This window comes from Microcaecilia unicolor, chromosome 4 (genome assembly GCF_901765095.1).
Source record: "Microcaecilia unicolor chromosome 4, aMicUni1.1, whole genome shotgun sequence".
Lineage (NCBI taxonomy): Eukaryota > Metazoa > Chordata > Amphibia > Gymnophiona > Siphonopidae > Microcaecilia > Microcaecilia unicolor.
Window position 1 is genome coordinate 259,151,323 of NC_044034.1, and position 23,682 is coordinate 259,175,004.

Genomic DNA, 23,682 nt, shown 5'->3' on the forward strand with positions numbered 1-23,682 from the left:
AATCCTCATCTTTTTTGGCACTGTTAATCACCACCTGCTCCTTGGTGCACTATCCTCACTTGGATGTTGTTCTGTCTTGGTTTTCTTCTCATCTCTGGTGTATGCTCTGGTGTATTCCTCTCCCCTGCTATCTCACTGTCAGGAGTACCCAGGGCTCTGTCTTCAGACCACTCCCTTTCTCTATATAACTTATCCCTTTGGTGCTCTGATTTCCTCCCATTGTTTTCAGTATCATCTTTATGCTGATGACTCTCGGATCTACTTCTCCACACCAGAAATTTCGGCAGGAATCTAGGCCCAAGTCTCAGCCTACTTATGTGACATTGCTGCCTGAAATGTCTCAACGCCATCTGAAACTAAACATGGCTGACTGGATTTCTTATTTTCCCCTCTAAATCCACCTCTGCTCTTCCCTATTCTTTTTCTGTTGATAGCACTCTTATCTTACCCGTCTCCTCTGCTCAGTCTCTCTTTATCTGCACGTATCCAACAGACTGCTAAAGTTTGTCATTCCTCTCTCTATAACATCATCAAAATTAATCCTATCCTTTCTGGGCACACTACCAAAAACCTCATCCATACTCTCATTTCATGCTTAGATTACTGCAACTTGCTTCTCACAGGTCTCCCAATAAACCATCTCTCCCCCCTTCAATCTGTTCAAAATTCTGCTGCACGACTTATCTTCTGCCATTGTCGCTCATATAACCTTCTCTTCAAGTCACTTCATTGGCTTCCCTATCCATTTCATATACAGTTCAAACTCCACTTGCTAACTTACAAGTACGTTTATTCTTCAGCTCCTCGGTATCTCTCGTCCCTTATCTCTTCCTAGACCCCTATCCGGGAATTCTATTCATCTGGTAAGTCACTCATCTGTATCCTTCTCCTTCACGGTCAATTCCAGACTCTGTTCCTTTTATCTTGCTGTACCTTATGCCTGGAATAGACTTCCTGAGTTGGTACGTCAAACTTCATCTCTGGCACTATTCAAATCTAGTCTAAAACCCCGTTCAGAAGCTATTTAAATTATTGGGTTGTGGCTAGATGCCGCGGCCATCTATTCTTCCTACGAGGAGTATGTGTGTGATGCAGTTGCAAGTACTTCTGGATCCTATACTTTAGTTTTTTGTAGGGGGGAATTAGAAAATATGAAGTTTTTATAGTTCTTAATAGATAAATTATCATTTGAATATGTTTGTTGTTTAGAGAACCACTTCCCTGAGGAAGCTTTTCGATACTGGCCAAGTCGGCGGAGGTTCTCGCTGGTTGAAAGTTCGCTGCCAACTTAAGGTGTGGGATGGATTAAGTTATAAATGAGACTGAATACTAGTAATGCAATGTACTGTAGCTGAAAAAAAACAAAAACCCAGTGGATCAATGAGGATTTGCACCGCTACCACTGTTTCTAAAAGAACGTAATGTTCTTATGGGTGTGTTGCAGTAGTCTGAAGATCCCTCGGTATACATACAGTATTTTCAAAACAAATTGAATGATAAATTGGGTTGGATCCAGATTGTTATAAGGACGAAGACTTGCAATGCTAAATTATATTCTCGATATACCGCTTTTCTACAGTTTTTGCAACCACATCCAAAGCGATTTATCTGGGGCGACGGAAGGTTTAAGTGACTTTACCCATTGTCACAAGGAGCTGCAGCGGGAATCGATCCCAGTTTCCCCATGACCAAAGTCCGCAGCATTAACCGCTAGGCTACTCCTCCACTCCATTCCTGAAGATTGATTATCCCTTTAAACAAATGTTTGTTTGGGACATTATACTATTTGACAGAATAAGAAGTGGCACTATGCAACTGGTAGAGCCTGGCAGTATATAAAATGTTAATAAAAGTATTTGTGAGAGATGAAGGATTTTCTCACTCCATTGAACAAGTGAAGATTAGAAAAGATAAGACTGTGATTTGTTAGAACATAAGAATAGCCATACTGGGTCACACCAATGGTCCATCTAGCCCGGTATCCTGTTTCCAGCAGTGGCCAAGCCAGGTCACAAGTACCTGGCAGAAACCCAAATCGTAGCAACATTCCATGCTACAAATCCCAGGACAAGCAGTTACTTCCCCGTATCCGGCTCAATAGCGGAATATAGACTTTTCCTCCAGGAACTTGTCCCAAACCTTTTTTTAACCCAGATACGCTGGACTGCTGTGTACCACATCCTCCGGCAAAGAGTTCCAGAGCTTAACTATTCATTGAGTGAAAAAAATATTTCCTCATATTTGTTTTAAAAGTATTTCCGTGTAACTTCCTTGCGTGTCCCTTAGTTTTTGTACTTTTGGAACGAGTAAAAAATCAATTACTACTACTTGTTCTGCACCACTCAGGATTTATACCCTCCATCATATTCGTCTTTCCAGATGGCATGCATCCAAAGGTACTGAAAGAATTCAAACATGAAATTGCTGATTTGCTGTTAGCAATCTGTAACCTGTCGTTAAAGTTATCCATAGTACCAAGGGGTGGTCAATGCGATGCCGATTTTTAAAAAGGATTCAGGTGATGGGGGTGGGGGGGGGGGGGGGGGGGGGGGTAAAAACATTCAAAGTTCAATGATAACATGAGATATATGCGCTTCACTAGACACGGTACAGGTTTAAATTTTATGGGTATCTCCCTGGGGAATGTGCTGAATTTGAACTGTTTTTTTCATTAAAAGTGAGGGGGGGAAACAACATTCAGACAAGGGGATGGGGATAAAAATGATAAAAGTTGGATGATGGTTTAAAATACTTAGCCTTACTGGATACAGTTTATGTTTGACTTGTGTGTACTCAATGGTGAAGATGCCAAATTTGCACGGTTTTCAATAAAAATGTTGAAATATAAAAGCAGAGGGGAAGGAGGGAGGGTTAGGGGGGGGGAACGGGAGAAATTGTTAAAAAGTTTGATGATGGACTTTTTTCATTGTATTTCTATTTTGAAAGTTTGATGGTGGCATTTATGTTTATACCAGATATTGGATGTAGTTATTTTTGTCTTCATCAATAAAAATGTTGAAATATAAAAAGGATTCCAGGGGTGATCCTGGAAATTACAGACTGGTAAGCCTCACGTCTGTGCCAGGCAAAGTAGTGGAAACTATTATAAAGAATAAAATTATAGACCACATTGACAAACATGGTTTAATGGGACAGAGTCAGCATGGATTCAGTCAAAACTTGCCTCACCAATTTACTTCATTTCTTTAAAGGTGTGAATAAACATGGATAAAGGTGAGCTGGTTGATGTAGTGTATCTAGATTTTCAGAAAGCTTTTGATAAAGTTCCTCATGAGAGACTTCTGAGAAAATTAAAGATTCATGGGATAAGAGTCAATGTTCTGTTGTGGACTAGGAACTGGTTACTGGACAGAAAACAGAGGGCAGAGATAAATGGCCATTTTCCTCAATGGATGAAGGTGAATTGTGTAGTGCTACAGTGATCTGTACTGGGACTGGTGCTGTTCTGCCCCCATTTGCATGGAGGCAGGTTGTTTGTTGTTTATGTGACTACGTTGAGAACTGTCTGAATCAGATTACAGTGCCCGTAGCTTTAAAATGGATAAGACTACAAATTCCTGTAATCCTTTAATTCCCTATAATAGACTCTTAAAAAGCATGTCCAAGATCCCTGTGTCTTGTGTGACTCTTTCTATTGGCTTGCCTGATTCTCTGAGCATTTATGAAAGACCTTTGAAATACAAAGTATACTTTAAAAAAATGTTGGTTTACCGTGTTCAGCTGGACATAAAGAGGGTAATTTTATAACATGGCGTCTACATTAATTGGGTAGGAAATTGCAACCGCACTGATGGCATGACATCATGCCTTTGAGAGCAGGCTATAAGTTAATGGATAAATCATGGCTCCACCCACACTTTGCCCAAACTCCTCCCTGAGTTTGGGCAAAGTGTGTGTCTACTCGCACTGCACATACTTACAGTTGTGACCAAATTTACAAGGAGTGTTTTAACATTATAAATTGCCCTCCAAAAGTAAAAGAACAGCTAAAAGGGCAAATATACAAACATTTTACCTAGTCTAAATTCATTTTTTCACAGACTACATCAAGTATTAAAATATAACGCATGCTCTGTGTCATTACAAATGATGTGACTCCGGCTTGTACGGTCTATGTTCCGTATATGGCAATCCAGTTTAGGATTGGCTGGAGTGGGCTTCGACAGCAACTTCAGTGGCTGGAACCTAAGGACAGTGCTGGACAGACCTTTAAGGTCTGTGCTCATAAATGGAAAAGACAGATAGGCTGGAGTGGGCTTCGACAGTAACTCCAGTAACTGGAAGGTAAGGACAGGGCCAGGCAGACTTATATGGTCTATGTCCCAGAAACACAAAAGAAAGACCATAATCAAGTTTACATCACATTCAGTGTTGATTTCATCATGAACTGATAATGAATGTGACAGTTGGACAGACCGGATGGACCGTTCGGGTCTTTATCTACCATCACTTACTAGGTTACTATGTCTTGATAACACTACCCAACATGTATTTCAAGCCATACCTAGATCGGCCACCAACATTTCTAAAATTACCAGGTAGTTTTGCCTGCAGTACTTTCATACTGAGGGAGAAACGAGAGACTCTATGATAAGAAATGTTGCCTTCATTTAAGTTTGGGAACCCAAGAGGAGTATGTTTTTGGCCAAGAAATTGACCAACAGATGGGTAATTGCAGTATTATCTGTTATTAAATCATCCGAAGGACCCCACAAATCCAGGATAAAAACGAGGACCAGACTCCGTGCACACCAATCAAGCCAAACGGGTGCCCTGTGATGATAACCATAGTAGAAACTTATGTCTCCCAAACACCATAGTATTATAGTGCGCTGGTGAATCAGTCCATTCAGGGCCGTGCCTAGGGTCTGTGGCCCCCCTGCAGACTATCAGTTGGCGCCCCCCCCCCGTGAAAATGATCACGCCCCCCCCCCCCCCGGTGAAAATGATCGCTCACCACTTGCCACACTGACAGGAATTGTCAGCAATATTCTTAGAAACAAATTGCTATACATTGCAAAATAAGATAGCAGATGTAAATTCTCAAAGTGGACATATTCCAAACGCTAAAATGAAAATAAAATGATTTTTTTCTACCTTTGTTGTCTGGTGACTTTCTTTTTCCGATCATGCTGGCCCAGTATCTGAGTCTGCTGCTATCTGTCCTCTTAACTCCATTTCCAGGGCTTCCTTTCCATTTATTTCTTTACTTTCCTCCTTTCTTCTTCATTTCTTGCTCTATATCCATTTCCAGCAATTTCTTCTCTCTCCTGGGTCCTGCCCTCCCATCCATGTCCATTCTTGTCCCTCTCTGCCCTTCCCTCCTCCATCCATAGCCAGCAATCCCTCTCTCCCCCCTCCATTTCCAGCAAATTGCTCTCCCTGGGCCCCCATGTCCATCCTTGTCCCTCTCTGCCCTTCCCTGCTGCATCCATAGCTAGCAATCCTCCTCTCTCCCCTCCCCTTCCAGCAATTTGTCCTCTCCCTGGGCCCTGCTGCTGCCCTCCCATCCATGCCTCTCTGCCTCCCATCCATGCCTGTCTCTCTGCCCATCCATGCCTGCCATAGGCGGTCGGTGGCCCAACTGTTTGGGGAGGCTAAAGGGGGGGGGGTTAGGGGTGGAGCTTACCTCCATAAGTGTTTGACAACACACAGAAAAAAAATAAGTAAAAATAAAAGTCACAGTTAATACCTTTTATTAAATTTAGATATTAGATATGTATCATATGTCAAAGAATAAAGTGGTTGCTCAAAGCATATACTAAACACAATCGCTCAACTGCAAAACACTATGCACAACTTTGTGCAAAAACACACTCAGAACCTTACTGTACCATAAATATTACACTGGGAAGACCCTAATACACCAATATACCACCATACGGAACATGCAGACAGTCAACAATATGAAACAAGGGATCATAATATCATGATACGTGTAGAGCCAAAAAACACCCTTTTAGGGTGGCTAGTGTTCACAATGAGCTCCTTTTATTAACGACCATATGTAGATCCTTCAAGAGGTAGTGTGTCATGATTTACGCTGTACACCCTTTCTGGTGTTTTGGTGCCACTCAGTAAGGCCAACACACAATCTCTCCACTGCAAAACACTATATACAAACTTGTGCAAAACACACTCATAGCCTTACCAAACCATAACAGCACTAATTCCAAGGACAGGACGAGCTACAACCTTTATGTGTGGAAAGGCAGCACTATAATTACACCGGGCTCTAAAACACCAGTACACAACCTAGTGAAACCAAAAAAAACAAAAAGGGCTGCAAATACTTCACGCTAGCAGAATACTGCATCTTGATCACACATGAAAAACACATGGCTTAACAGATATGAAGGCAAAATACAAGAAGTCAGACTCAGCATGCAGCAATACTAGAAACATTGAAACTTACATGCAAAATATCACAGATGTACATTTCCAAAAGCTGACATATTCCAATTAATAAATTTTGAATAAAAAATGTTTTCTACCTTTGCTGTCAGAGCATTTAGTTTTTCTATTAGCTTTGGTCCCAGTGTCTTCTTTCCATTTGATATTTTTTCTCTCACCATGTCCACCATCTTTCTGTGTCCTTATGCGTCCTGTCTACCACCCTATCCTTTCTCCAGTTTCAACATCTGCCCTCAAAGTGTTCCAATCCAGCCTTTAAATTCAGCAATTTCCCCTCCATCCATATAAAGCATTTCTCCTCACTCCCCTCCCCTCCATCCATGTGCATCTACAACCTTTGTCTTCTTCCCCTCCATCCATGTCCAGCATTTCTCCTCTCTCCCTTCCACTCCATCCGTGTGCATCTCCTTCCTTTATCTTTCCTTCCCCCCATCCTTGTCCAACATTTCTCCTCTCTTCCCTGCCCTCCCCTCCATCCATGTCCAGCATTTCTCTCTTCCCTCCCCTCCATCCATGTGCATCTCCTTCCTGACGTCCCTCCCCTCCATCCATCCATGTCCAACAACTCTCCATTCTCCCCTTCCCTCTCCTCCATCCATCCACCCATATCCTGCAAATTTCCTCTCTCCCCTGTCCCCATCCATGTCCAGAATTCTCCTCTCTCCCTTGCCCTCCCCTCCATCCATCCATCCATGTCCAGGAACTCTCCGTTCTCCCCTGCCCTCTCCTCCATCCATCTCCAGAAAATTTCCTCGCTCCCCTGTCCCCATTCATCCATCCATAGTAACATAGTAGATGACGGCAGAAAAAGACCTGCATGGTCCATCTAGTCTGCCCAAGATATGAGTTTATCTTGAATTTGTACCTGTCTTTTTCAGGGCACAGACCGTATAAGTCTGCCCAGCAGTATTTCCCGCCTCCCAACCACCAGTCCCGTCTCCCATCACCGGCTCTGGTACAGACCGTATAAGTCTGCCCTCCCCTATCCTAGCCTCCCAACCACCAACCCCTCTTCCCCCCACCTGCTCCGCCACCCAATTTCAGCTAAGCTTCTGAGGATCCATTCCTGGCACAGGATTCCTTTATGCATATCCCACGCATGTTTGAATTCCGTTACCGTTTTCATCTCCACCACCTCCCCGGGAGGGCATTCCAAGCATCCACCACCCTCTCCGTGAAAAAATACTTCCTGACATCTTTTTTGAGTCTGCCCCCCTTCAATCTCATTTCATGTCCTCTTGTTCTACCGCCTTCCCATCTCCCATCATCATGTCCAGAATTCTCCTCTCTCCTTGCCCCCCTCCATCCATCCATCCATGTCCAGGAACTCTCCGTTCTCCCCTGCCCTCTCCTCCATCTATCTCCAGATAATTTCCTCTCTCCCCTGTCCCCTCGATCTATGCCCAGCAATTCTCCTCTCTCCCCTCCCCTCCATCCATGTCAGCAATTCTCTCCCTGCTCTGCCCCTCCCCTCCTGTCCAGTGATTTCTTCTCTCTCCCTGCCCTGCATCCATACATGGCCAACAATTCTCTCCCCTGCCCTCCCCCCTACATGTGGCAGGCTGCAGCGTTTTTGCGAGGCAGCTCTGGCTCTCCTCCTTCCTTCCTTGGTTCCCGCTCTGGCTCCCCGATCAGCAGCCCCCCCCCCCGCGTGTTTTAACCTTTACTCTCCGACGTGGCAGCGATGTCAATCAATGAAGAACGTACAACAGACTCGCTTCCAGCTTCTCTCTTCACACAGTGTCCGCCCTCGCGGGAACAGGAAATGCATCATCGCTGACGCTGAAGGCGGGACACTGTGTGAAGAGAGAAGCTGGAAACGAGTCTGTTGTGCGTTCTTCATTGATTGACATCGCTGCCACGTCGGAGAGTAAAGGTTAAAACACGCGGGGGGGGGGCTGCTGATCGGGGAGCCAGAGCGGGAACCAAGGAAGGAAGGAGGGAGAGCCCGAGCTGCCTCGCAAAAGCGCTACGCTTGTGAGGGCAGCAGGGAAGTCGAAGTCCACGATTGGGCTGGGGCGCCGGGGCGAGGGTAAGCACCGCGGCGGCGCCCTCCAGAGGTGGGCGCCCCCTGCGGCGCTTACCTCGCTTACCGCATCGGCACGGGCCCTGAGTCCATTTAATGTATACTGCAACACTGCTCCCAGTTCTCGGAGCACTTGATCCAATTGTGTGTGTAGAGAAAGGATCTAGAGATTCAAATGCTTAAACTTATGGGAATTTCCCCTCAGAGCAAAGTCTTTCATGCTTCCCAGAACAGCCCCAGGGAGGAGAACAATTGTTAAACTGAGGTAACTGCAGACCGGTGGGAACATGCAAATTTTCTAAGGAAATCTCCACGGGATTTTCCCTTTCAAAATTCAGGGAAGCATGGGTAACTTTGCAAAGTAATCATGCAGATTTCATAATGAAATATCTTCAAATACTTTGTTGACCCCATCTCTTTTCATTGTGGCTAGTGCACATACTGTCCCATAACATGTACACACAAAAAACACTTTGTGAAAATCGTCTACAAGAGCAAACCGGGTTTTATTCATGTAAAATGTCTTAAAATATCCATGTTGTCTCTTTGCTGTGCTTTTCAGTGGCATAGCCAGACAGCCAATTTTGGATGGGCTTGAGCCCAAAGTGGGTGGGGTACATTTCCTCTGCCCCACCCTACCCCCACTGCAAAATATAAATGCATTAGCTAATGAGGATCCCCAAACTCTGTCAGCTGAAGACTTTCTCTGAAGGTGGCCAGAACTCCCTTTTACCAAGCTTGGCAGGCAGCAGCAATGTCCCTAAGCACTGATGCCAGCACCCCATGCATGCTTAGCTGTCGGTAACTCAAGGATGCTGTTGCCGACTGCAGAGCTTGGTAGTTCTGGCCTTCTTTGGAGGAGGCCCTCTGGGGAGGCTTGGGATCCCTACCAGTTATTCAGCAAGGGTCAGAACTAGTGTTAGACATGCTAGGGCCCAGGTCAGAAAAGGAGGGGCCCCCCTCCCTGATCCCCTCTCCTCCATGCCTTCCCTCCAATTTCCCCACCTGCCATTACTATCACATTGACAGACCCTCACCAAATACAGAACAAGGGATCACAAATAAGAAATAAAAATATATAGACAAAATTTGAACTGGGAACCCCAATATATTCCATTTAAAACATTCAAAATAAAATGTTTTTTTATACCTTTGTGGTCTGGACATTGTATTGGTTCCAATTTTTCTTTTCTCCTTTCCTGTCATCTGCTGATTCCCTTTCAAGCAGCTGCTGTCCATTTGTCTTTTTTTATCCTCACTACACCTGCCTCTGACATATTGATCATTCTTTATTAGCTTTTCTCTTTTTTTTTTTCTTTCTGCCTCTGTCAATTCAAATTTCACCCTCTCTCACCCTTCTCCTCCTTTTTACTTTACAGCTACATATCAAACTTCCATCTTTTTCTCTCACCCACTAGCTTTTCCATTCCCCATCTCACTCCTTACCCAGCACTCCATTCCCTTTCATTACCATATTTCTATCCTCTGTAATCACTATCCTTTCATTCATTTCTTTGCCATCCTCTTCCTCCCTCTCCTGGCCTCTCCCACATGGCTCCATCATTCCCAGCATCTACCTCCCTCTACCCTTCTAGCCCACCATCTGAGCTCTTTTTCCCCTCCCCACTTTTGTAGTCTTATATCTCCCTGTCCCTTCTCTCTTCCCCTCTCCTCCATAGTCCAACATTTCTCCCTCTCTTCCCCTGTCTGGCATCTCTCCATCACTCTCCTCTGCTCCTGGATCAACATCTCCTTCTTTCTCCCCTCTCCATCTCCTGTGTATCTCTCCCTCACTCTCATCCATCCCCAGGTCCAACATCCCTCTCTCCCATTGTCCACCATTTCTCTCTCCCTCTGTACCACGGGTCCACACTTCTCTTCCCCCTCCCCCCATGCAGCATTCTCTCCCTTCCTCTGCCAACAATGCTGTCTCACTTCCATTTTCCACCATGCCTCTCTCCCCTCCCTTGGGCCTCGTTCAATATCTCACTCCCCCCCCCCCCCCCACACAGCATCTCTCTCCCCTCCTTACCACCACCTCTATGTCCAACATTTCACCATCTCTCCCTCCTCACCACCACCCCTATGTCCAACATTTCCCCTTCTCTCCCTCTTCACTACCACCCCTATGTCCAACATTTCCCATCTCTCCCTCCTCACCACCACCCTTATGGCCAACATTTCCCATCTCTCCCTCCTCACCACCACCCCTATGGCCAATATTTCCCCATCTCCCCGTCCTCACCACCACCTCTATGGCCAACATTTCACCATCTCTCCCTCCTCACCACCACCTCATGTCCAACATTTCACCATCTCTCCCTCCTCACCACCACATGTCCAACATTTAGCATCTCTTCCTCCCCACTACCCCTATATCCAACATTTTTCTCTCTCCATGAAGCATGTCCCCCTCCACCCTGCAAGATTCTTCCCTTTCTTGCCCATCGCCACTCCTTTACTGCGTCTCTTTCCCTTCTTCCCCCCTCCACCCTGTCCAACAATTCTCAATTTCTCTCTCACTCCTCTCCCACTTCGTTCCCCCTCCTCATGCAGCATCTTACTTCTACTACTACTTATCATTTCTATAGCACTACCAGATGTACGCAGCTCTGTACAGTCCCTGCTCGATACAGCTTACAATCTAATTAGGACAAACATGACAAATAAGAGATAAGGGAATTACTAAGGAGACCTTCCCTCCCAACTCTCCCTCTCACTTCAATGAGGCAGCATCCTCTCCTTCTCTCTCAGCGGTAGTGATTCTCACATGCTGCATACCGCTAAACTGGAAGCCTCTCCTCGGCCGTGGCCCACCCCCCATGTCACAACTTCCTGTTTCTGCTGGGGACAGGTCCCAAGATGCAGCAGAGAAGAGGCTACTGGGTTAGCGGTAGACATTGTGTAGGAATCGCTGCTGATACCGCTAACGCTGAGAGAAGGCGGCAGATGCAGGATTGTGAGAGCTCAGCCTGCTCCCTCCGCTGCCGGTGCTGTTAAGGGTGCTCCACTGCTGGGTGGGCCTGAGCCCACTCAGGCCCAGCCCCAGCCGCTCATATTTTTATTTATGGTTCTGCAGGCATTTTCTTATTAAAAAAAAAAAAAAAAAAAAAGAAAATAGGTTTTTACAGAACCTGCCTAGGTAGTAGTGTTAGCAGAGATCCTCAGTAGTGTTAATGCCTCCTGAAGAAAAACAGAAAAGTAGCACTTTCTCTCCTGTACACTAACAAAAACAAAAACAAATGTGCACTAACAAAAAAAATGTTTCATCCAGGCACATATATTCAGAATAAAAAGTACTACAGTTCCTGGCCACCACTTATTATCTTCTATTTAAAGCTGAATTCTGGCATTTAATAAGTGTGATCTAAAATGCAGCACAATCTTTTGTTAGGTCTTGTAAAGGACACCTTACCTAACAGGAGGTGAACACGATAAAGGTCAGACTGTTGAAGCAGATGTTGGAACTTCTTCTGTAATTCAGCCAGTTCCATGCAGTCCCCCTTGACCACAACTTTTAGCCGAAGGACCTCTTCCAGGTACAACACAGCTAAATGTGTATGATATTTTTCTTTCTACAGTCAAGAAAAACAAGAACCAAACTGCATTTAGTTGCAAAATGAAAAGAAAAAATGATGAAAAAATTCGCAAAGTGTGCTTGCTTTAAAAACACTTTCCAAGACTGTGATGAAATGGGGCACATTGGGCAATTTTCTCCAGAGGTGATAAGCAAAAACTCCTCTTGCCATCAGCATCTTTAATTCTAAGAGGCAGGTCTTGATAATTCTCAAGTGTCACAGATCTTCCAGTCAGTACAGCCAATATGAACATCTAAAAAAATACTTTTGCTTTATTTAAAGCTGATTGCAATAGGAAGAGAATCTGGTATTGTGAAGTGATGATTTCTAGCTACTTGGCAGCCTAAGTGTTAGTCAGACACTCAAGATCCAAGCAGGATCCTTTAGTGCTCATTTTGGAAGAGTATTCTCTTGCCATTGTTTGCCCAAATCTGCAAATGGTGAAAAAAAAAAAATCTATGCTTCATTTACCAAGATTTATTACAAATACAATCCAAATTATTATTCCTAGCTCTCTCTTATTTGCTTTCTCACTCTTCCATGATTATACTGTACTATTCCATTACTCTGAAAGATTTACCTGGAGCCCATGATCAAGGACTATATATTCCAGATATTGAAACAACGCTTTGGGGTATCTGTGAAGACATCTGATGACATCATCGGGGTGAAAGTTGTTTTTCTGCTGCTCTTCCAAAGGCCTTTTAATAAAAATATGAACCCCAACCTAAGACAAAAAGCACTATATTTTAGAACCAATCTTCCCCAATGCCACAAGCAGTAACTTCTTTTAGCCAATATGTATATAATTTACTTTAAGCAGGGGCTATATACATTTTCTTACAGCTATGCCTGAATGAATGGTTAACTAAATACTGGTTTCAGGGGGTGAGATACCCACGTTTGCAAACATGCACAGTTTAATATCTGGGGTTCTCTTGATAAAAAATAAACACACTGATAGTTATTGGAGAAAAAGCCTTGAGAAGCTCCTAGACTTTAAAAGTTGTCTTCAAGGAGTAGGACTTCCTCATCAGTAGCAAAAACCTCCGTCTAGCTATTATCTTAATAGAGAACTTAGCTTTGTGAAAGCTTAGCTTAATAATAGACTTAGCTTCAGTGATTCGGTCTCTGTGTTCTTCCTTGTGTCTCAGCCGTGATCAACGGTAGCCAACATTTCGAATCTCTCCTTCAGGATCACGGACCAAGGGGGTTTCCGTTCAGATCGCCTCCCTTCGGGCCCTCCCTCACTGTGCCCCGCCCTCGATCTGCCGCTTTCACATGGAGGTGAGGCGTTGCCAATTTGAATTCAGAGGGCCCGGTCACGGACGGAGGGGGGCTATCGACGGAGCCGAGGGCGGGCAGGTGAGACCGGGGACTGCAGCGCCGGCGGCCTGGGAGCAGGACAGCGACCCCGGTGTCGGGCCCCCCTTGGAGGCCCAGGCCCGGGGAATTTTGTCCCCCCCTGCCCCCCCCCTCTCGGCGGCCCTGCTGGAAAGTCATGAGCTTTAAAAATAAAATTATCCAGGGGCTCAATTTTCAGAAAATGCTGAGCTCTTGACTTAATGCTCCTAAGTTAGGCCCACAGGGAACACAATTATTTTCAGCCAAACTTAGGAGCATAAGTTTTCAGCTGAAAATTCATCTTAATTTAGGAGCTTAAGAGTCATGCTCATAAATTTAAGCCAGCCATTCACTTGCCTGGATTTATGAGCCTAGTGCTTTTATGCTAACATGTCTTTTCCCACCAAAAATTTGCCCTTGTTACCATCAAAATTTAAAAATGAAATTTTGAGTAAAGATGTAAAGGAAGGAACTGTGCGCAGGAAGACCCCTGCCTCCAAAAAGTGGAAAAAGGGATCCCAACAAGAGAGTGTGAAGCTCTGAAACCCTATGTGCGATGCAACAGCCACCAAGAACTTTGTCTTTAGCATAAGATTTTTCAAGATTTCTGCCAAGATCAGCGAACTAAAGGTTCCACTCGGCATATGAAAGGGATGCAAACAGCCCACTCCCCGCAAGAACTGAAGAATATCTGGGTGAGCCGCAAGAGTCGGTTGGGCCGCTGGACGAAAATGGTGTTAAAGGGGCGATCAAGGAGGACAAAGCCGTAGCGGAGAAATTAAATGAATTCTTTGCTTCGGTCTTCACCGAGGAGGATTTGGGGGGGACACCGGTGCCGGAAAGAATATTTGAAGCGGGGGAGTCGGAGAAACTAAACAAATTCTCTGTAACCTTGGAGGATGTAATGGGTCAGTTCAGCAAGCTGAAGAGTAGTAAATCACCGGGACCTGATGGTATTCATCCCAGAGTATTAATAGAACTAAAAAATGAACTTGCGGAGCTACTGTTAGAAATATGCAATCTGTCCCTAAAATCGAGTGTAGTACCGGAAGACTGGAGGGTAGCCAATGTTACTCCGATTTTTAAGAAGGGTTCCAGAGGAGATCTGGGAAATTATAGACCGGTGAGTCTGACGTCGGTGCCGGGCAAGATGGTGGAGGCTATTATTAAGAATAAAATTGCAGAGCATATACAAAAACATGGACTGATGAGACAAAGTCAGCACGGATTTAGTGAAGGGAAGTCTTGCCTCACCAATCTAATGCATTTTTTGAGGGGGTAAGCAAACATGTGGACAATGGGGAGCCGGTTGATATTGTATATCTGGATTTTCAGAAGGCGTTTGACAAAGTGCCGCACGAAAGACTCCTGAAGAAATTGCAGAGTCATGGAATCGGAGGTAGGGTATTATTATGGATTAAGAACTGGTTGAAAGATAGGAAGCAGAGAGTAGGATTGCGTGGCCAGTATTCTCAGTGGAGGAGGGTAGTTAGTGGGGTCCCGCAGGGGTCTGTGCTGGGTCCGTTGCTTTTTAATGTATTTATAAATGACCTAGAGATGGGAATAACTAGTGAGGTAATTAAATTCGCCGATGACACAAAATTATTCAGGGTCGTCAAGTCGCAGGAGGAATGTGAACGATTACAGGAGGACCTTGCGAGACTGGGAGAATGGGCGTGCAAGTGGCAGATGAAGTTCAATGTTGACAAGTGCAAAGTGATGCATGTGGGTAACAGGAACCCGAATTATAGCTACGTCTTGCAAGGTTCCGCGTTAGGAGTTACGGATCAAGAAAGGGATCTGGGTGTCGTCGTCGATGATACGCTGAAACCTTCTGCTCAGTGTGCTGCTGCGGCTAGGAAAGCGAATAGAATGTTGGGTGTTATTAGGAAGGGTATGGAGTCCAGGTGTGCGGATGTTATAATGCCGTTGTATCGCTCCATGGTGCGACCGCACCTGGAGTATTGTGTTCAGTACTGGTCTCCGTATCTCAAAAAAGATATAGTAGAATTGGAAAAGGTACAGCGAAGGGCGACGAAAATGATAGTGGGGATGGGACGACTTTCCTATGAAGAGAGGCTGAGAAGGCTAGGGCTTTTCAGCTTGGAGAAGAGACGGCTGAGGGGAGATATGATAGAAGTGTATAAAATAATGAGTGGAATGGATCGGGTGGATGTGAAGCGACTGTTCACGCTATCCAAAATACTAGGACTAGAGGGCATGAGTTGAAGCTACAGTGTGGTAAATTTAAAACGAATCGGAGAAAATTTTTCTTCACCCAACGTGTAATTAGACTCTGGAATTCATTGCCGGAGAACGTGGTACGGGCGGTTAGCTTGACGGAGTTTAAAAAGGGGTTAGATAGATTCCTAAAGGACAAGTCCATAGACCGCTATTAAATGGACTTGGAAAAATTCCGCATTTTTAGGTATAACTTGTCTGGAATGTTTTTACGTTTGGGGAGCGTGCCAGGTGCCCTTGACCTGGATTGGCCACTGTCGGTGACAGGATGCTGGGCTAGATGGACCTTTGGTCTTTCCCAGTATGGCACTACTTATGTACTTATGTACTTATGTACTTCTGTAGTCTGCCCCTAAAACAGGCCAAAGTCGCAAACTGAACTTTTTAGAGAACTCAATGCCAATCCTTTCTGAAAGCCTGCCTGGAGAAACACTAGGATGTGCGCAATCTGAGCAGAGAAGGGAGAAGTACTGCGCTCAGAACATCAGCCCTTGAACATCCTCCACATCTTCACATATGCCATGGATGTAGAGCTTTTTCTGAGCCTGAGGCAAGGTCAATGACTAAATCAGAATAACCTTTTCATCTCAACCGAGCCCTTGATCATTGAAAGTCTAAGTCCAAAGGGCACAGAGCCTCCATGAGCACCGGACCTTGCTTCAGTAGGCTGTGTACCTGCGGATGACAGAGAGAATCACCATCCAGCAGTCGAATCAGGTCCATTTACCTTGGCCTCTGTGGCCAATCAGGGGCTAAGAGAATTATTCAACCCTGGCGTAATGCGATCCTTTTCAACATGCGGCGCACCATAGACTAAGGAAGGAGGACAGACATACAGCAAATGTGTCTCTGGCCAGGCTGCAGTAAGGCACAGATCCCCATCAAGCCCGGTTCTTTTGAACGGCTGAATAACTTGGGCACTTTGGAATTCCATTTCATTGCCATCAAGTCCAGAAAGTGGAGAACCCCAACAGTTCACTATCTGCTGAAAACCCTGGCAGGATAGTTCCCATTCTCCTGGGTTCAAGGAGTGCCTACTGAGAAAGTCCACTTCCAAATTCAAGAACTCAGCAATGTGAGCTGCCAACAAAGAAGATTCTTTTCTCCATCCAACTCGTGAGGGAGACCTCCTCCATCACTATTGGATGGCTGCAGGTTCCGCCTTGCTTGTTGATATAAGCCACCACCATCGCACTGTCAGAGAAACTCAGACCGGGGCCCCCACCAGAAGGGAGTGCACAAGGCATTCCACACAACCTTGAGCTCCAAGCGATTTATCAAGCACAGACTACTGTTCTGTCAAAGTGCCCTATATGCCAGATGGAACTTGTAATGAGCTCCCCAACCTGACTTGCTGGGTCCATTGTCACACCATCCCCAGTGTTTTATCGAAAAAGGAGATCCAATGGTTAAATTCTTGGGTGACAACTACCACTGCATATCCCATCTGGTAACCAGCATCCAAGGAAAATGAAGGTCGTATGTCTGTGACAGCAAAGACCAGCGGCTGAGAAGAGACTCTTGTAAAGGCTGCATTCAAGCCCTTACCCATGGCACCACTTCCATCGCTGCTGTCATCACTGACCCCAGAACTTGGCCTGCCATGACTGAGAAGACAAATCCTGTTGAATCATCTTCGACCCCCGAGTTCCATGAGAAAGATCCTCTCCCTTGCTGTGTCGAATAGAATGCCCAGATTCTCCAGCGTCTGTGAGGAGTCAGTGTGCTCTTCTCGAAATTCAGCAACCAACCCAACAACTGAAAATGGACAACTGTCTGTTGCCGCCACACTGGCCAAATAAGATGAGCCAGTCATCAAGATGCAGGTAAACTCCGATTCCCTGCCGCCAAAGGAAGGCAGTCCTCACAACCTTGGCTAAACATTCTTGGTGCCATGGTGAGACTGTAGGGGTGTTTCCCTGGATCTCACCCTTGGTACGCCTGAGGCCTAAATACAACATGAACCATCTTTTCTGAAGCAGTAGGGATTCTGCAGCCTGAAGCCTGGCTACATTATGAACCATCTTTTTGGATACAAAATGGATTCTGCAGTTCTTCCTGGCAGTATTGTGCTGGTGGCATCTTTCAAAGACTTGCTTTGGCCCTTCTGGGAAGCTGTGTAGGAGAGAACTTCACAAAGACAGTGTCTCCAGTATCTTGTGAGAAACTTGTGTAGGAGACTTTTGCATTACAAGATATGAACAAGGTAGTGCTAGTTACCACGTTAGCGAGTCTACTAATGAAGCCCAAGGCCTCATATGTTGATGTATGTAACACTAGGTAGATGGACAGACTGCTCGTGATTAGTCCCATTATGGTCATCTGGGACCTGGAAGACAGGTCCATCCTGGGACGAGAGAGGGAGAGAGAAAGAAAAACAAAGAAGAAGAGAAGAATTCATGGTGTATGCATTTCTCTAGGAGAAGGGAGACTGAATTTCTTAAATACCTGTGAACTGTATCTCTGTGCTAAGGGCAGCCCAAGGCCAAACTCAGAAGCTGATGCAGGTTTCCTACAGACTGAGTAACCAATGGCTTTGTAGAACAAGGACCTCAAACTAAAACCTGACACAGAGGGTGGTCGCAGAGGGGAATTCTGCTAGAGCCTGAAGAGGAACAGTTCATCACCAACTGGACTCGGAAGCTATGGACCGCCAGGGTGAGAGAAGGGATTTTTCTCTTATGGTTCAGGGTTTAGCCAGCTTTGGTCTTTGCCTGTGAAGGACAGGTTTTGCAGGCTCGGTGAACTAGCCTAATTTAGTTGCTAAGTTGGTATTTTCTTCTCAGGATATATTATAGTTATGTAATCACATGATATATACATATGTGTAAATCAGTATTTTGTGTACAGTATATTACTTGAAATATTGCTAGTGGTTATGGTGGTGGACTCTAGTCCTGGGGAACTGAGTTTGATTCCACTTCAGGCACAGGCAGCTCCTTGTGACTCTGGGCAAGTCACTTAACCCTCCATTGCCCCATGTAAGCTGCATTGAGCCTGCCATGAGTGGGAAAGCGCGGGGTACAAATGAAAATAAAATAAAATAAATATATATTTCTACTCTGGCATTATTCCTTCTTGGGGACAGGCTAGCTAGAACCTAAGGCCAAAATTATAGGTACTCTCATACCGTTAGCCAAATGTGTCCAAAGTTAATTGCTATATGAGTGATTACCTGTCTCTAGTAGTGCCTACAAGAATGAAGGGCAAAGCCCCTGAACTGGAAATGACGGCACAGCATTGCAAAATGTAGAAACTTCTGCTGAGGTGGCCATATGTGTATATGCAAATACGCCTCCTTGAAATCAAGGGCGGTGAGAAATTCCCCCGCTTGAATAGAGGCTATGACTGCTCTTAGTGTTTCCACATGAAAGAGGCAGCGGTTTAGACCTTTGAGATCTAAGACTGGACGAAAGGTGCCTTCCTTCTTTGGGACAATGAAGTAGACGTAATATCTGCCTTGTCCCCGTTCAGCTGGAGAACTGGAACAAAGGCCTGGAGTGCCAGCAAGCAATCTAAGGTGGCCTGAACCTCGAGCACCTTGATTCTCTTTCGACAAGGAGATTGCAAGAAGAGAGGAGTGACGGGGCAGAAGAACTCCAACTTGTAACCTTCTGTAAGAATATCCAGAACCATTGGCCCTGACATGATGTTGAAACAGAAGGCTCCTCAATGGGAAGCACTGCCAGTGCCTCTGAAATAAAGAGTACTGAGATCCTCTTTATAAAACCACCTCAGTACTTCAGGTCATCAACCTTCCTCAGGGGGGAGCTCTCACTCTTCTAATGGCTCCTTCAACTTAGAGTGTGCACCCACCTGGGACAGAGAAATATCCAGTGTACCTGAATGTAACTCACCTTGAGCTACTACTGAAAAAGGTGTGAGCAAAAGCAATAAATAAATAAATGATGACTCTTCTGAATAGACCGAGGCCACATCAGATAAGGAGGGAGAGGGAGAAGCAGAGATAGACTCATCTGCCCACTCCTAGAGATCTGGATGAGATCTCCTACGAGCACAGGAGCAAGAAACGAAGCAGCTTGCAACAACTACAACTCTCCCTGCATCAGTCAATAGGCCTGGTGTAAGAGCAACATGAACTCCTGATGCAGCTGAATGATCTGTCTGGCCCTAAGGTTGTAAAATGGTGGATATGCTCCACACATGATTAGACAGAAGCTGCTCCTCATTGCCAGTCAGCCCAACAGTTTACTCTGTTTCTCCTTATAAGAAATGGTAAAATTATGTATCATACCTGATAATTTTCTTTCCATTAATCATAGCTGATCAATCCATAGACTGGTGGGTTGTGTCCATCTACCAGCAGGCTGAGATAGAGAGCAAAGCTTTTGCCTCCCTATATGTGGTCATGTGCTGCCGGAAACTCCTCAGTATGTCGATATCAAAGCTCCATCCGCAGGACTCAGCACTTAGAGAATTACACCCACAAAGGGACACTCTGCCAGCTCACCACCGCCGAAACGGGGAGGGGAATTAACCCAGCTCATCCCCACACAAGTGGGGGAGGGGATCCGTCCAGCTCATCCCGCGGAGCGGGGGAGGGACACCACCCCGCAATGCAGGGGGATCTGGCTTATCCTGCAACCGCAACCGCGGGAGGAGCTGACTGACCCTAACACCGCCTAAGCGGGAGGGGTACAAAGCTGCCCTACAGCCGCACGAAGCGGGAGGGAGCGCCGGCAGATTTATGTCTCAATCCAGCCCGTAAAACGGAGGGGAGAGGAATGCAGCAGCTCACTGTAACACAAACTCGTCTCAACTCTTGAAGAATCCAATTGAAAAAACTTGAACACGAAGTCCTCCTGAACAGGAACTGAAGACTAAACTTGAACCTGAAATGCAACCAGAATATAAACAGTACAGATATCTGGGAGGGGCTATGGATTGATCAGCTATGATTAATGGAAAGAAAATTATCAGGTATGATACATAATTTTACCTTCCATATCATCATGCTGCTCAATCCATAGACTGGTGGGATGTACTGAAGCAGTACTCACCCAGGGCGGGACATTGAAATCCCTGACCGCAACACTGAAGCTCCAAACCGGGCCTCCGCTCCGAGCAGCCACAGTCAAGCGGAAATGCTTGGAGAAGGTATGGGCCGATGCCCAAGTTGCCGCCTTGCATATCTCTTCCAAGGAGACGGACCCGGCCTCTGCCATCGTGGCCGCCTGAGCTCTAGTGGAGTGAGCCTTCAGCTGAATAGGCGGCACCTTCCCCGCGGTCACATAAGCCGCTGCAATGGCTTCCTTGACCCATCTTGCCACTGTAGGCTTAGCAGCCTGCAGACCCTTACGAGGACCTGCAAACAGGACAAACAGATGATCCGATTTCCAGAAATCATTGGTCACTTCCAAGTATCTGATGATGACTCGTCTCACATCCAGATATTTGAGAGCACTATTTGAGAGCACAGTATTCCTCTGGGTAGTCCTCCTACGAAAGGAAGGGAGACCGAGCTGCTGATTCATATGGAAGCGAGAAACAATCTTGGGCAGGAAGGAGGCACTGTGCGAATAGTCACTCCTGCCTCAGTGAACTGCAGAAAAGGCTCTCGACATGAGAGTGCCTGGAGCTCGGAAACTCTTCTGGCTGAAGTGATAGCCACCAAAAAGACTGCTTTCAACGTCAGGTCTTTCAGAGATGCCCTCGACAAGGGTTCAAAAGGCGGGCTTCTGCAAGGCTCTTAGCACCAGGTTGAGATTCCACGCAGGCACCACTGAGTGCAGAGAAGGGCGCAGGTGATTAACTCCCTTGAGAAAACGTACCACATCTGACTGCGAAGCCAGGGAAGCACCCTTCAGGCGGCCCCTGAAGCAAGCCAAAGCCGCCACCTGGACTTTAAGGGAAATGAGCGACAGGCCCTTCTCCAGACCTTCTTGCAGGAACGCCAGCACTGAAGAAATGGAGCAGTGAAGGGAGAAAGTGAGCCTGCTTCACACCACGCTGCAAAGGTACGCCAAACCCTGGCGTAAGCAGTAGAAGTAGAGCGCTTCCTCGCTCTCAGCATAGTGGCGATGACCTTGTCTGAGAAGCCCTTCTTCCTCAGACGCTGCTGCTCAATAGCCAGGCCCGTAAGACCAAAGGGGGAGGGATCCTCCATCACCACGGGACCCTGATGCAACAGGCCCTGCTCCACTGGCAGCCGCAGAGGGTCGTCCACTGATAGCCTTATCAAGTCCGCATACCAGGGACGTCTGGGCCAGTCCGGACCCCACCAGGATTATTCGGCCCGGATGCTTTGCCACCCGGTCTAGTACCCTGCCCAACATGGGCCAGGGCGGGAACACATAGAGAAGCTCCTGTGTCGGCCACTGTTGGAGAAGAGCATCTACTCCCAGAGATCGAGGGTCCCGTCCTCTGCTGAAAAAGCGCGGCACTGGCAACTGGCCGATGACCGCCATCAGATCTAGGCTCGGCTGGCCCCAGCGCTTCGTGATGTCCAAGAACGCCTGAGCGATAACTGCCACTCTCCAGGATCCAAGGTATGGCGACTGAGAAAGTCCGCCTTGACATTCATGACTCCGGCAATGTGGGCCGCTGACAGCTGTTCCAGGTTCGCTTCCGCCCACTGGCATAGATTCATGGCTCATTGGCTAGAGGGGCGCTCTTGGTACCTCCCTGGCGGTTGACATAGGCCACAGCCGTGGCATTGTCCGACAGGACCCGTACTGGCTTCAACGCCAGTACCGGGAGGAACTCCAAAAGCGCCAACCGAATGGCTCTGAGTTCCAGGAGGTTGATAGACCACTTTGCCTCTGCAGGAGACCAGAGCCCCTGCGCTGCCCTTCCCAAGCAGTGGACTCCCCAGCCCGTCAAAGAGGCGTCCGTCGTGACGACAATCCACTCCGGGGTCACAAGAGGCATCCCTGCAGACAACTTGTCTGTCTTCAGCCACCAGCTCAGCGCCTTGCGCACTGCTGGGTCCAAGGGAAGGCGCACAGCATAATCCTCCGACACCGGAGTCCAGCGCTGCAGCAGAGAGTGTTGTAGTGGTCTCATATGAGCCCTGGCCCAGGGCACTACTTCCATCGTGGCGTCATAGAGCCCAACAGCTGCACATAGTCCCAAGCCCGAAGAGGAGAGGCTACTAGGAACTGGTCCACCTGAGCCTGAAGTTGACAATCCGATTGTCCGGCAGGAACACTTTGCCCACTTGGTGTCGAATCGAACTCCCAGATACTCCAGGGACTGAGTCGGGCGCAGCTGGCTTTTCTCCCAGTTGATGATCCACCCCAGGGAGCTCAAAAGAGCAATCACCCGGTCCACAGCTTTGCCGCACTCTGCATAAGAGGGGGCTCGGATCAACCAGTCGTCCAGATAAGGATGGACTGTACTCCTTCCTTCGCAGGAAGGCCGCGATGACCACCATTACTTTGGAGAAGGTCCGCGGAGCAGTAGCCAACCCGAACGGGAGGGCTCTGAACTGGAAGTGTCGGCCCAGGACTGCAAACGCAGAAAGCGTTGATGAGGAGGCCAGATGGGAATATGCAAGTACGCTTCCTTGATGTCCAAGGATGCCAGGAACTCCCCTGCCTTCACTGCCGCTATAACAGAACTTTCAAGGCCCGATTGACCCCTTTGAGGTCGAGGATAGGCCGTACAGAACCTCCTTTCTTTGGTACCACAAAGTAAATGGAGTAACGTCCCTTGCCAAGCTGATTTTCTGGCACCGGAACGACCGCACCCAGGCGGATCAGATTGTCCAAGGTCTGCTGCACTGCCACAGCTTTGACCGGAGACTTGCAGGAAGAGAGTACAAACCCGTCTCTTAAGGGTCGGCAGAACTCTAGCTTGTAGCCGTCTCTGATGACTTCCAGCACCCAAGCGTCTGAAGTACCCTGGTCCACTCGCCCAGAAACGAGGACAGGCGTCCTCCAATCTGCACTGGGCCATGGACCAGGACCCCGTCATTGGGTACGAGACCCCTGGGGGAGGACCGGAGGGCGCACCTCCGGGACGGCGGTCTCTGCGAAAGGAATGCTGCTTGGGGGAGAAGTTCCTCTTGGAAGGAGAGGGGGCAGAGGAGCCCGA

The 23,682-nt window shown here is 46.9% G+C and overlaps 1 protein-coding gene across 1 annotated transcript in view; it reads right to left on the bottom strand.

The window, feature by feature from the left end:
- Positions 1-23,682, bottom strand: part of TGFBRAP1 (transforming growth factor beta receptor associated protein 1) — a 104,530-nt gene that overhangs the window by 4,981 nt on the left and 75,867 nt on the right. The window contains 2 exon segments of the mRNA XM_030201455.1: positions 11,877-12,036; positions 12,620-12,766. Of these exon segments, the coding sequence (XP_030057315.1) occupies positions 11,877-12,036; positions 12,620-12,766 (307 nt within the window).